The 14850-nt window shown below is 44.0% G+C and overlaps 1 protein-coding gene across 10 annotated transcripts in view; it reads left to right on the top strand.

The window, feature by feature from the left end:
- FLCN (folliculin) overlaps window positions 1–14850 on the top strand; it is a 31319-nt gene that overhangs the window by 15955 nt on the left and 514 nt on the right. For 8 of the 10 annotated variants that reach the window (XM_079133786.1, XM_079133784.1, XM_079133781.1 and 5 more), the window contains 4 exons: window positions 663–786; window positions 1861–1992; window positions 2088–2193; window positions 3930–5190. In XM_079133786.1, the coding sequence (XP_078989912.1) occupies window positions 663–786; window positions 1861–1992; window positions 2088–2193; window positions 3930–4131 (564 nt within the window). In that variant the 3' untranslated portion in view covers window positions 4132–5190. Of the gene's footprint in view, window positions 1–662; window positions 787–1860; window positions 1993–2087; window positions 2194–3929; window positions 5191–14572; window positions 14809–14850 lie in introns of those variants that run through there. The other 2 variants (XR_013762835.1, XM_079133788.1) reach the window with 2 other exon arrangements.

The raw sequence follows: 14850 nt of genomic DNA, 5'->3' as shown, positions 1-14850 counted from the left end.
CATATTGGCCTTGGGTCTGACTTCAGGTGTCAGTGTCACCATGTATCATTTGCTCAGTGTAAAGCCTTGGGAGTCATCCATGCCTAAATCTAGGACCAGCGTTTTCTGTTTACTATTAAAAACGGCAGATACTGACATTTTTATTTCCAGTGCAAGGAGTCTGGGCTGTCCCAATAGATTGATAGTTATCATCTCTACCCCTTCCAACCCCTGATCCTTCTAAGAAGCAATGGGGACCTGGCTGGCATCATGCTGCCAACATACCACCTCTACACAGGTGTTTTCCGTGAACAGAGCAGGTTGGGTATGCACACAAGTGCATCCTTGGGCAGTGTGCATGCCTACTGACCACCTGGGCTGTGGGTGCAGAAATGAGTATGACCCCATCTCAGAAAGGGATGGGAGAAGACACACACATTCCAGAAGGCTGAGTGTCCTAAGCATTCATACCACAGAGCAAGAAGCTACACAAGCCAGTATATGATGATGGCCAGGATAGGGGTTAGGAGCCTTGTGGGAGACACCCTGTGGGCTAAGGGCCCAAGGGATACCCTGGGTAGTGAAACTTTGACTGCAGAGGGCCTGTGGGGTTTGGGTAGTGGAGACAAGAGGGGTGGTGGGTATCCTGGCTGTGTGGGTTCTGAGTTATGTTGTCTCTGCAGACCATGCTGCCTGTGGGCTGTGTCCGTATCATCCCATATAGCAGCCAGTACGAGGAAGCTTACCGGTGCAACTTCCTGGGGCTCAGCCCGAATGTGCAGATCCCTTCCCATGTGCTGGCTTCAGGTACATGGGGCCCATCCCTTCCTTTAGTCCTGGGTTGCTCCAATACCTTGGCCTGAAGATAGAACTGAATCTCAGTCATGTATTTGAGGATGTTGCCTGCTTTCCTCAGAGGTGGGGATCCAAGTATAGGACCAGCTTTCCCAGTGACCTTGGGCTTTTGTTTTCTGTCTTTGAAGTGGTTGAGGGTGGATTGGATGACCCAGTAGGGGGGCGGCTCTCCTGGGTTATGGTTCTCGATTGGAAGCAGGTCCCAAACCTTGGGGTGGAGGGACAACAGAGCCAGGAAGCCAGGGGTAGTCATCCTGGCAAGTTGGTGCCCACGGGATTCAGCGGGCCTTCTGGGGTCTGAGTTCTGCCACTGCCTTCTCTTTCACTGTGGTGTCATGTTTCCTGTCCTCTCCAGTTGTGTCCTCCCTTGCTGAAATCCTCCTTGCCAATCATGAGTGCACCTGGGCTCTCTTAGCTTCCCCACCCTCACTGATGAGCAGAGAACCAGGAAGCTGGTCATCCTCCCTTGTCCTTGGCTGGGGGATGTGCAGGAGTCAGCTTGGGGCTGGCCTTGTGGACAAGTCAGTGACTTCTAAGCATGTCTGAGAAGCAGTTGCTGTGCCTACAGGCTGAATGGAAGAGGCCTGGCACAGAGCAATTGCTCCATAGCCCCAAGTAGACTCCTGGCAAGTCCCGAGCCCCTAGGGGACAGCACAAGCTTCACCTTCTGAGATGAGCTTGAAATTCTTTGCCACTGTTAACTGTGTGACCTTGGACCAGTTTCTGAACTTCTGAGTTTCCCTTGCAATGGGGAAATACTGGAACTACCTCATAGAACTCCTTAGTATGAAGTGAACTAATGGATATAATTTATGATTATATAATATAAAAAAGATTATGAGTTTAAACAAGCAAAACTTAACCCTTAACTCTGTTCTTAAAAGGTTTTGATTGATCTAAGATCTTTTCCCCTGGCCATGCATTCCTGGTGGATCTGAGATAAGATGGAGTAGCGGGAGGGGGCGGGCTTGTTGAGGGAGAGAAGCAAGCAGCACTTCCTAGGCAGTGTGTTTTGCATTGCCACAGAGTTCGCAGTCGTCGTGGAGGTGCACACAGCCATGCGCTCCACACTGCACCCACTCGGGTGCGAGGACGACCAGTCCCTCAGCAAGTATGAGTTTGTGGTGACTAGTGGAAGTCCTGTGGCTGCTGACCGAGGTGGGTGCTACTGCCGGGGCTGCCTTCTGTCAGAGGGGTGGGGCCGAGCTTGTCCCTCATCGAAGTGCTGATGCCTCCTCTGCCTCTACCCTTAGTTGGTCCCACCATCCTGAATAAGATCGAAGCAGCTCTGACCAACCAGAACCTGTCTGTGGATGTAGTGGACCAGTGCCTCGTCTGCCTTAAGGAGGAGTGGATGAAGTAAGCACCTGGCCTTGGCTGTGACAGCCATGAAGGCTTCCTGACCATGGTGGGTGGGTAGTGAATTCTGCTGAGGAAAAGTAGGTGCTATTTCCAAAAGGAGGCCAGGCTGTGATCACTGTGTAGATGTTAAGTCTACAGGTATTCAGACATAGCCCTGCCACTCTTGAACTCGGTAATCTTGGAAGTTGTGACCTGGTGTTTCCTGCCCTGGGCCCCACTTCTTTGTGAGGTGACTCCTCACTCCCAAGAGCTGTTGAGAGTTAAAGAGGGATTCCAAGCATGCAGAAGAGATTCTTCAATCATTGTTCTCTATTTTGGTGCTTAATTTCAAAATCTGATGGTTACGTGTGTGTGTGTGTGTGTGTCTTGTTGCAGTGCTGGGGATGAAACTCAGGGCCTCCTACATGCTAGGCAAGTGCTGCTGCCTCTAAGCTACATCTACCCAGCCTGTTCCCCTCTTTAAAAAAAAGAAAAAAGTTACTGTGTTTCCTCTTGCCTTGACTCTTATTTTATTTTTGGGGGGTGCTGGGGATTAAACTTGGGCACTTGACCACTGAGCCATATCCCCAACCCTATTTTGTATTTTATTTAGGGACAGGGTCTCATTTAGTTACTTAGGGCCTCACTTTTGCTGAGGCTGGCTTTGAATTCACGATCCTCCTGCCCCAGCCTCCTGAGCTGCTGGGACAAATCTTACTCCTTTTTAATAAGATGAAATACTTTACTCTTTTTATATTACTTTAATTAAAACATGGCTGAAACTTTTTGTATTCATATAGAATTAACACCTGTTAGAATTTTAACTCTTTGCAACCCTGCTTTTAGGTTAAGACCTGAAACAAGCAATCTTAACCTTTTTTTTTAAATTTATCAATTTGTAAAAACACATTTAATAGACCCAAATATATGTTACCGTATGGAAGTCAAGAAGCCAAGAATACTTGAATTTATACTTAGTTGATGTTTTAGTATATAAATTTGTAAATTAATCAGATGTCTCCTCTAACAAACAGATTTATGAAGATTATTTCCACTTATGTTAAAATGAATTTACCTATTTTTAACTTAGGTTACTTATAAAAACCAAGGTATCAAACAAGTCTAGTTAACACTTTAAGTTAGTCTGCCCAAAGAAAAATCCTTAGAAGCAATGGACATTGTACTTTAAACATTTTATAGAAACCAACACTCTGGTTGGCCACCTAGAAAAACATGTGGGTTAGAAGTTCAAAGGCATTTTTTTTTTTTTTGACTGGGGATTGAACCTAGGGGTACTTAACCACTGAGCCACATCCTCAGCCCTTTTCTGTATTTTATTTAGAGACAGGATCTCGCTGAGTTGCTAAGTGCCTTGCTAAATTGCTAAGATTGGCATTGAACTCATGATCCTCCTGCCTCAGCCTCCGCTGGGATTATAGACAAGGCCAGTTCTTGCCATGTTGCCCAGGCTGGCCCCGAACTCCCAGGTTGTGGCAGTCTTCCTGCCTTGGTCTCCCGAGTAGCTGGGACTATAGGAGTGCACCATTGTCTGGCTTTTTTTTTTTGCTACTCCTCTGGGTTTGGGACCCTGAGTGTGAAGTGTGTGCTGCTGCTTTGCTGAGCTGTCTCCTCCAAGCATGGGAATCCAGCTGGGCCTACAGGGTTCTTGTTGGTCTCGAACCTGTATAAGCCCCATGAACAGAGCTCTGGTATTTGAGCTGTGAGTCTGAGTATTCGCTTTTTGTTTTCTGCAGCAAAGTTAAGGTCCTCTTTAAATTCACCAAGGTGGACAGTCGCCCCAAGGAGGACACACAGAAGCTCCTAAGTGTCCTCGGTGCCTCTGAGGAGGACAACGTCAAGCTGCTGAAATTCTGGATGACAGGCTTGAGCAAAACATACAAGTCACACCTCATGTCCACGGTCCGCAGCCCCACAGCCTCAGAGTCTCGTAACTAACCCTCATGGGAGTCGGTCTCCATGTTCTCCTTCTAGAAAATGGTGATGCCAGTGCATGGACTGTCCTCCAGCTCCTGACAGGAGGGACTACTGTTGAGTTTCTAAACTGCTGTGATGGAGCCGTGTCCTGTCAGGGAATGGAAACTGCTGGGGGCTCTACCCTCTGTTTGGGACTCGTGGCATGATTCTTAGCACCATCCCATAGCTGTTGAGTCGTCCCCCCTGAAGAAGGCAGTGGAGACCTGTGGACAACGGGACCATCTGTACTGTGTGCCCACGAGGGACACTGTTAGGAGGACTCGTATCTCATGCCTTCCAAGGACCAAGATCTCAGAACTGGCAGGAGAAATGTGGTGCCAGGCCTGGCTCTGGTATTTCAGCTGCAATAACGTGTCGTCTCTGGGGGGTTAGCAGTGCACTTTTCCATTTTGAAATGCAACAAGATTTCCTAGGATTCGTGTGTGAGTGTACGTTTTGCTGTTTTTGAATAGTCAACACATAGGCCAATCGATAGTCATTTTTGGTATTCTGCTTTTGAGTTAGAGCCCTCAAAGGGCTTTGGGGGTGAAGCGAATATTTTCCTTGTCTCTGGATTCACTGAGGTTTGTGTTCTGAGGTTATTGTTGCTCATCTAATGGGCACATTTCCCTGGGGCTGCCTGTGGAGCAACTGGCTTCAATGGAGCCCCTGGTCTTTGTACAAAGATGAGGCTTTGTGAAGTATCTAATGGCCACTTGACTTGCTCAACTCTCTGGGGATGGTTAGACCCGTCATGGCTTTATTCTCTGTCACTTTCCCTTGTTGCTGCTCTTAGCATGTACCTGTGGCTACAGGTGACAGTTTTCAGAGTCTGGCCATCTAAGGCAATTTCATAGTCCCACCATACAGTTTTCATGGGGATTCATAGATTGGAAGGATTTTATAGCAGTTTTCCTGATCTGTTTATAATTTTTTTGTGTTCATTTAATTTATATTTAACTTGAAGACTAAGTTTATTGTGACTAGGTCTCTGCATAAGGCCAGAACATTGAAATACAATAAATAATGTATTTTTGTAAACTGTTGCCTACATGGTTTTATTGGTAAAATAAAACAGCTAATATTTAGTTGCGCTCAGTATAGGAAATACAGTAATGCATCCCTTAATGATGAGATAAGAGCTAAGATGTGTTGTTAGGCAACTTTGTTGTATGAATATGACAGAATGTTCTCATGCAAACTCGGACAGCTACAATGTCACTAGGTGGTGTAATCCTACAGGACTACTGTTGTATATGTTGACTGGCATTGACTGAAATGTTGTTATATGATATGTGACCATATCATGATTCAAGTGATACCAGTGAGTGGTCAGTTCTCAGGGCTGAAGCCATTGCAGTGATCTTGGACAGTCTTCTCAGGTTAGTTGTAGAGTTGATGGTGAAGGAAAGTCATGGAATATTTATAGCCATGTGTGCCTAGCATTTTATCCAACTTTGGGAAATGATTGAGCCCTACAAATGTTGAACGGTATTTCCATTTGAGAGGAGGTACCAGATGAAACAGACTTGCATAAAAGTGGCAGCCCATAAACTGGAAGATCTGTGTTTGGAGCATCTAATTGGAGTTGGGAGAGACTCCCCCACCTGGCCTGTGGGACTCAAGGGTGAATGCAGGGAAGAGGTGACTGCCCACTGTTCCTACATCTCTGGGTGTGATTCTATTTTTCTAGTGTCCTTGGGAACACTGTCCTTGTGTTCAAATAAGGTACTTGCCAATTGTCTGCCAGTCTCGTGGCTGAATCCATTTGGCTAAGTAGGGATCTGACATAAATGAGCTCTGCATTAATTTCATAGGATAAAAGGAATGGTGTAAATTTCCAGTGTATAATAAAACTTACTGTAGGAGTGGGCCCAGAGGAGGCCTGGTGCCACACGCCTGTAATCCCAGCAACCCAGGAGGCTAAGGCAGGAGTGTTGCAAGTTTGAGCCAACCTGGGCAACACAGCAAGACTCTGTCTCAAAATAGAAAATAAAAAGGGCTGAAGATATAGCAGTAATAAGAACACCCCTGGGTTCAATACCCAGCACTGCAAAAAAAAAAAAAATATCCAGGTCTAGAGGCTTCCCTTGAATTCCTGTTATTACATATGAGATACTGACCCTCCATTCCCTAGTCTAGAGATATGACTCACCTTGGAGGTTCTAAGAACAGGTGATCTGGGGCATTGATTCAGAGTCCTGGGCAATCACTGCTATTATTTGAATATGATTTCACCCCTCTGAAACTCTTGCTAAAATTGGATTGTCATTGTGATATTAGCAGGTGGGATTTGCTGTAGTTTGGATCTTGAATGACCCCCAAAGGTTCATGTGTTAAAGGCTTGGTTCTTAGTGCGCACTGTTGGGAGGTGGTAAAACCTTTAAGAAGTGAGGCCTGGGGGAAGTCTAAAGGTAATGGGGGGGGGGGGGTGTCCTTGAATGGGATTGGAGCCCAGCCTCCTCCTTGCTCCTTTTGCTCTCTGGCAAGATGAGTAGTTTTGTTCCACCACACAGTCCTGCCATAATGTGCTGCCTTGCCACAGTCCAAAACAACAGGGCAACTGATCATGAACTGGAACCTCCAAAACTGTGAATCAAAATAGACCTTTTCTATCTGTTGATTATCTCAGATATTTTATTATAGTAACAGAAAACTGACAGAAATGTATGAGGTCATTGGGTAACTAAGAGGGATTAATGCCTTTCTCGAAACAGAGTTCTCAGGAAGCAAATTGTTACAGAAGCAAGTTTGGCTTCCTCAACCTCCTGCTTCTTCCTCCACATTTCCATCATGTCATGAGGCAGTCTACTGTACTGTACTTGCTTCAGTTTCATCAGGTTCCTCCTAATGTCCTTCTCCTGTTCCCTGGACTTCATGCTACAGTGAGTTGTCATATCTCCTTGTCCTCTGACATATCATCTTTCATGACCTTGACATTTGTTTATTATTGTTGTTGGTTCTGGGGATTGAACCCAGGGTGCTTTATTACTGAGCTACATCCCAGCCCTTTTTAAATTTTTGTTTTGAAATAAGGTCTTGGGGCTGGGGAGATAGCTCAGTCGGTAGAGTGCTTGCCTTATAAGCACAAGGCCCTGGGTTTGATCCCCAGCACCCAAAAAAAAAAAAAAAGAAATAGGGTCTTGTTAAGTTGTTGAGGTTCTCACTGAGTTGCTGAGGCTGGCCTCAAAACTTCTGATTCTCCTACTTCAGCCTCCTGAGTCACTGGGATTACAGGTGTGTACCACAATCACACCTGATGACCTAGACACTTTTGAAGTCAGATGTTTATAGAATGTCCCTTAAGTGGCGTGTGCCTGTTGTTTCAATAGAATAAGATTTTGCATTTTTGGCAGGAATACCACAGAAGAGATGTGCTCTTCTCAGTGCCTCATATCAGAGGATCTGATATATTTCTTGACCTTTTGATATCAGCCTTGATCACTTGTAACCTTAACCTTTCTAAGGTTATTTGCTGGGTTTCTCCATTATGGAGCTAATACTTTTCCATTTGTGGGATGATACTCTGAGACTATGCAAATATCTTACTCTTCTTCAAACTTGCCTACTAATTTTAGTATTCATTAATGGAATTTTTTTTTTTTTTTTTTTTAGGTACTGGGGATTGAACCCAGCACCTTGCACATGTTAGGCAAGCACCCTACCACTAAAATACACTCCCAGCCCTTTATTAAAACTTGTTTTTTTTTTTAAATGTTGAGATAGGCTCTCACTAAGTTGCTGAGGCTGGGCTTGAATTTGCAGTGCTCCTGCCTCAGCCTCCTGCATCACTGGGATTAAAGGTGTGCACCACAGTACTCGGTTCCATCTGTGGGCTTTTGTTTTTGTTTTTGTTTTGCAGTGCTGGGGATTAGGGAGCCTCATGGCCTCAGGCATGAAGCACTCTACCACTGAGCTATATCCCTAGCCCTCCCTCCATGGGTTTTGAATCAACAACCCACCGATCTTAGTGCAGAGAGGATGCACTAAGGTGAGGCTGGGTTGAAGAAAAAAGAATGGCTTCTCAGTAAGAAGCTGTGAGGTGGGAGTATTTTTCCAGTATTTGCTTCTTTGCAGTGGGAGTTTGCTATTCTGAATGGTGCTTCTTGGCTGTGTCCATGATCAACTTAACTACCTACACAGTTCTGAAACTCCTTTCCTGTTAGATCAGGGACACAGTAGGCACAAGTGAGTAGGGGCATGGGAAGTGAATATCGTGCTTTGGAAAATATTCAAGTTCAAATCCCTCCTTCCCTTCCTAGCTCTGTGGCACTGAGACAGCAACTCAACCTCTCTGAGCTTGTTTCCCTACCCATAAAACCAACTGTGTGAGGTAATTGTGAGAAATAAAATGATAGTGTTGGTGGAAGCATGTTAACATTTTCCCACTGCTCCCTCCGCAGAGCACCTAAATGGCAGACAGTTGGGAAAGGAAAGAAAACAAATGGCATTTATCAACTCCACTGCGTGCCAGCAATTGTGTTCCCAGGAACATATCAGGAAGAAAACTGCTCTGCTGGGACTGTAGCCTAGCTTGTTTTACTGACACACCTGCTCACTCTCAAATTGGTTACCAGGTGACCCCTGACCACAGTTCCTTAGGCTTGCTACTTTGGGGATGACTTGCTCAAATTCAGTGGAGCATTTTCTGTCAGCTGGGTCAGGCTTGGCCTCAGTGTTGTTCAAGTCTTATACAGCCTGGATGATCTCCTGTCTTATTCTAGCAGTGAATGGGAGGACTATCCCAGTCTAACTGGAGTTGTGGAATCGTCCTGTTCTGTCAGTTTGCCTTGTGCTTTGTGGCTCTTCTGTAGGTGAATACACATGTGTAACTGGTGTGTCCTCATAGACTGATCTTCCCATCCTTGTGAGTTGCTCTTTTGGCTTCTGGTATCATTCCTGGGTCCTGGTCTATTTATCTAATGCCAGGCCAGCCAGCTGGGCACACGTCACTGTTTGCATGGAGAGTCATTGTCCCTCTCCTCCTAGTGTGTTTGACTCTAGAGTGACAGCATGTGTTGATCATGCCATGCCAGGATAAAAAATTTTGACAATCTTCCATATTTTGATTTAGAGTTCTTAGTGTGTCTGCATTTAATTATTAATATGATTGACTTCACATCTGCCATATTGCTGTTTTCTATATATCTTGTCTTAGAAAAAGTTTACTATTGTGAGTGAGGCCCTCAGCAACGTAGCGAGATCCTGTCTCAAAGTAAAAAATGAAAAATGGGCTGGGGATGTGGCTCAGCAGTTGATTGCTCCTGGGTTCATTCCCTGGTAACAAAAAAATAAAGTTTTTTTTATTGTGGAAACATAAAATTTGACATTTTAACTATTTTAATGAACAAGTCAGTGGCATTATTTACATTGTCTTATGTCTTTTTGTTCCTTTATTTTTTAGATGCCTTCTTTGTTGTTGAGCAAATATTTTGTAGTGTGTGATTTTAATTTCTGAATTTTAAGCCATTTTTAAAAAGTGTTTTTTTAGTGTTTGCTCTGCAGATTATAGCATGTGTCTTTAATTTACCCTAATCTAATTCAGGTTAATGCTGACTGCAGTGGTTTGGGTATGGTTTGAGTGTGGGCGGTTCATGCGTTAGAATCTTGGTCCTTAGTATGGAGAAGTTGGGAGATGATGGGACCTTTAAGAGGAGGGGCCTACCAAGAGGTCATTACTGGCTCTGTCCTATCTCCGGTTTCCTGTCTCACCATGAGATCTCTCTTTACTGCATCTGCTCCCACCACAATGCCATCCACCATCAGGAGACAGCCAGAGGGCATTTGTCAGAGTCAGTACCAACACCATGCTCTCAGCCTCCAGAATTGTAAGCTAAATAGACTTCTTTCCTTTTCACCTATTTCATTATAATGACAGAGAACAGAGGTAGTACACTGACTTAATTCTGGAAAATACAGCAATTTCACTTAAATATATCTCCACTTCCTCCTCCCTGCTTTCTGTTATTTTATTTATATATATATATAATTTGACCCAACAGTATAGTTGTATAATTAAACTAGTTTATGTATTTTAAGGAAATGAAGAGAAGATAATGCACACATTTAAAAATATTTATCCATCATTTCTTCCTGTGACTCCAAGTTGATATCCACTGTCCTTACCTTCCAGCCAAGAGTTTCTTTGGTATTTCTTCTATTTCTTGTCTACTACCAGCAAATTCTTTTTTATCTGGGAATATTTTCATTTCACCTTCATTTCTGAAGGACGGTTTTGCTGGGTTTGGGACTCTTGGTTGGTCATATTTTCCTTTCAGCACTTGATGTCATTCCCTTGCACACTGGTTGACTGTTTCTGCACTGTTGCTGTCAAACTCCTCTGTGCATGAGTTACTGTCTCTTGCCCATTCCAGGCTTTCTGTGTCTGGAGTCAGCATTTGATTTGGTATATCTAGGTGTTGTTCTCTCTGTTTATCTTACTTGGAGTTTGTTGAGATTCTTCAATTTATGATGTTTATAAAGGTAATGTTTCTCATCAAATTGGGAAGTTTTCCAACCATTATTTCTGCAAATATTTTGTCTGCCGTTTCCTCTCCTGTGACTCCCATTGTGTGCATGATGGGATGATCACCTGGTCTTTACAAATCTCTGATCTGTTTTTCCTCAGACATTTTTCTCTACTCTTCAGATTGGTTAATTTCAATAGGAATTGACCAGTGCTTAATGCCAGTGCTTAACTGATGACGGCTGATGGACACCTAGATTGTTTTCATATTTTGGCAATGATGAAAAACACTGTGGTAAACGTGAGGTGCAGCTGACTTATGAGGGATGACTTCATTTCCTTTTGGTATGCAGATGGTCCCTGACTTGTGATGGTTCTGCTTATGATTTTCCTGCTATTTGAAGGTGAGAGCTGTCTACACCACTATTCTATTTTTCACATTCAGTATAGAATTCAGTGACCTATGTGAGCTACTCAGTACTTTATGATGAAATAGGCCTTATGTTGGACTCTTTTGTCAAAGTGTAGGCTAACTGTTTTGGCATGTTTAAGATAGGTGAGGCTAGGCTAGACTTATTAAATACATTTTGACTTGGGATATTTTCAAACTATTATTATCTTATCAGGCTGTCATCCCATGCTAAATCAAGGAATGTTTGTGTACTCAAAAGAGGGATTGCTGGGTTGACTTTAAAAACAACTTTTCAGCTGGGTGCAGTGGTATTTGTAATCCCAGTGACTTGGGAGACTGAGGCAGGAGGATCTCAAGTTGAAGGCCAGCCTCAGCAACTTAGTGAGACCCTATCTCAAAATAAAAAATGAAAAATGGGCTAGGGATGTAGTTCAGTGGTAAAACTCCAAGCTTTAGGTTTCCCATGAATGTCTTCTTTTGGTTCAGGATCCAGTCCAGGCCACTGCATTGCACTGAGTTTTCCAGTACACCCCCACCAAAAAAAATTCACTATTGAGATTTTATATTTGTTGATTCATTGTTACTCTATTTTCCTTTAATTTGAACTTGCTTTGAAGTCTTTGTTAACTCTGATACTTGGGCCCAAAGTCATTTTCCATTGGCTCTTGTTTTCCCTGTGTATGGGTCACATTTTCCTGTTTCTTTCCATGTCCAATAAGTGTTGGTTGAAAACTAGAAATTTTATATATGTGGCTGCAACTCTGGATTCTGTGTGATTTCTGAGGTTGGTTGGTGACTTACCTGGATTTAAACATCAGAATTTCTCCTCCTACCGTGTATGGCCAGCAGTGTGCCTGCTCAGTTGTTTTAATTCTTATCCCTAGGAATCCAATTGTGTCTTCCTAGCTTGCTTACTGATCAGCCAATGATTTACAGCAGTTGTATTCAAATACTTCCAGCCTGTATGATTTCCATCCTCTAGTGATCTGTTTGTGTTTTGGGGACCCCTTTTAAACCACCCTTGGCTTTTACTTTTCCCCGGGCTCTCTTGGGGCTCTCCCACACCTGCATAGATCCCCATTTAGCCAGGAATGTGTAGAGAGCCTTTCTCGGCCTGTCTTAGGCCTTTTTTCATTACTGTAAGTAAACACCTGAGGCTGGGTAAGTTTATAAAGAGATTTATTTTGACTCATGATTTTGGAGGTGCAATTGAGAGGCCATATTTGGTGATGGCCTTGTTGCTGGCTAAGTCCCAAGATGGCTCAGGGCATCACATATAAAGAAACAGGGAGAGTACATGTGTATTCTGTGGTTTCTCTCCTGCTTCTGATAAAGCCACCAGGATTCGGTCACAGAAGCTTTACCCTAATGACCTTATCTAGGCTTAATTACTTTTCAAAGGCCCCACCTCTACACACCATAGTTGGATTAAGTTTCTATCTCTTAATGCTGTCCAATGGGATTCAATTTCACTATGTGAATCTTGGGGGACACAGTCAAATCATATCCAAACCAGAGCACAGCCATTCTCCAGTTCTCCCATTTCCAGGAGCTCCCCACTGCATTTCTGGCTGACTTGCTCACTCCAATTTGGGTGACTCCCTGTCACTGTAGTTTTTATACAAATGGAATACTGTATACCCTTTTTGTTTGGCTTTTTCTACTCAGCATAATTGAAATATAGCAATGTTGAGCACCTTTATTCTTTTTTATTGATAAAAGTAATACACTGTATATACCAAAGTTTATTTACTTTTTTTTTTTTGCAGTACAGGAGATTTAACTTGGGATGCTCTAACTCCATTCTTACATTTTTTAACTTTGAGACAGGTTCTTGCTAAGTTTCCCAGGCTGGCCTTGAACTTGTCATCCTCCTGCCTCAGCCTTCCAAGTCACTCGATTACAGATGGCAGCCACCGCATCTTTCCATTTTTGTTGATGGACATTTGTTTACAGGTTCTGGGATTTTATGAATAAACCTGTGAACATTTGTGTACATGTTTGTGTGGATGTATTCTTTCATTTCTCTTGGGTTATACCTAGAAGTGTAGGATAGCAGGATCATTTGGAAGGTGTATGTTTAGCATTTTATTATACTTAATTTGGAATAATTTTAGTTTCACAGAAAAGCTTCAAAGATAAGAGTTCTCTATACTCACCCAGTTTCCCTTGTTGTTAGCATCCTTTGTGATTACCATGCAGTTGTCAAAGCTCAGAAACTGCCACTGGCACTTTATCCATGACGCTCCAAGCTTTGGGTTTCTCATGAATGTCTTCTTTTGGTTCAGGATCCAGTCCAGGGCACTGCATTGCATTGAGTTTTCATGTCTTCTCAGGCTCTTCTGCTTTTTGACAGTTTCTCAGTCTTTCCTTGTTCATGACCTTGGCAGTCCTAAGGAATAGTGGGCAGGTATCCTATACAGCGTCGTCGGAGCTGCGCTTGAGATGTTTTTCCTTGGACTGAGCTGGCAGTATGGATTTGGGGAAAGAATGCCACAGAGTTATGTAGATGACATCATGTGATGTTTCCAGTGACATGAACCATCACTTGATTGAAGTTGCTCTCTGCTGTAAAGTCACCATTTTCCCCTTCCTGTGCTCTAGTCAGAGTTCAGCCCACTCCCACCATGGTGGGCAGGGCGGGATAGCTCTGGTTCCTGGAGAATAGTTACATGTATCATTTCGAAGCCTTCTGTAATGAAGACTCACTGTCTCTCTCTCATTTCTTTAGTCGTTTAATGTGTAATAGACACATATTTACATTAGCTTGGGTTCCAGCACAACACTCCCTTTTATTCTTCACATTACATCCGGGTTCTTTTAGTTGGGCTCCTGGGTCCTGGGATGTGCTGCCATCCTTGTGTTTTGAGCACTTCCTTTTTGACACTACAAGATGCTCAGTGGCACTTTCCATGTTCCCTGCCCAGCCCCAGAGCCAGTCATTCTTCAAAGAGCACTGGTTCCTCTTCTTAGAGCCTGGTGTTTAGAACCAGGATCCTTGTGTGAGGTGTTCTCACTGCTACTGATGTAGCATTTGTTTCTGGGAAGGGACAGGGGTAGTAATATATACACCTTAAGATGCACATACTTATGTAAATTTATATATATATATGTGAATCTAAACGTGTCCTCACCAGTCTCCCCAATTAGTCCTGTTCCACAGGGATCCCTCTGGCCTCCTCCCTGTTTCCCCTGCAACCTCCCTATCCAGCAGAGAGCGCTTGGCTCCCTCCAGCAGGCCATTTCTTATCTGTGCACCCTGGGGCATACTCTGCAGTCTCAGAAATGGCTAGTTCCCCTGCATTTCCTTTGGTCCTGCCTCCCAGTTTCATTGGTTGAGGCATTCCTTCCTGCCTCCGGATCTGTTTTTCACAGATGGACATCATATGACCATTATTGGCCACAAGAAGGAGTTTGTAGAGGAGTTGTCATTTTCACTTAAAGACAAAGGAGAGTTCTATTTAGCCAAGCTATCAGGCCTCAGCAACAAAGAACCAGGAGAAATCCTTACTCCACTCTTGCTTTTCTTTCTCTCTGATAAGCAGGCCCGCTCTGCACTTAAAGTGAAACAGGCGCCTTCAAATAGCACGGAACATATGGGCATGGAAAGAATACACGGGGCTCTAATCCTCTTGCTGAGCATCAATTCCCGGGCATTCCGTGCGCTTCCAGGCCCTTCCCCAGCCCTGCCCAGCTGCTCCTCCACAACCACAGTGAAGGCGTGACCTGAGAGATCCAGAGCCAGGGCAGCCAGTCGCTGCAGGCTTTGGGCGGGAGGAAGGTGTGTGGACCATGGTGTGGCCAGGTGCTCAGGTGCAGCCCC

Source organism: Sciurus vulgaris, assembly GCF_902686455.1.
Source record: "Sciurus vulgaris genome assembly, chromosome: 3".
NCBI classification, from domain to species: Eukaryota; Metazoa; Chordata; class Mammalia; order Rodentia; family Sciuridae; genus Sciurus; species Sciurus vulgaris.
The sequence above is the reverse complement of the archived record's forward strand: the minus strand, read 5'-3'. Positions and strand labels throughout refer to the sequence as shown.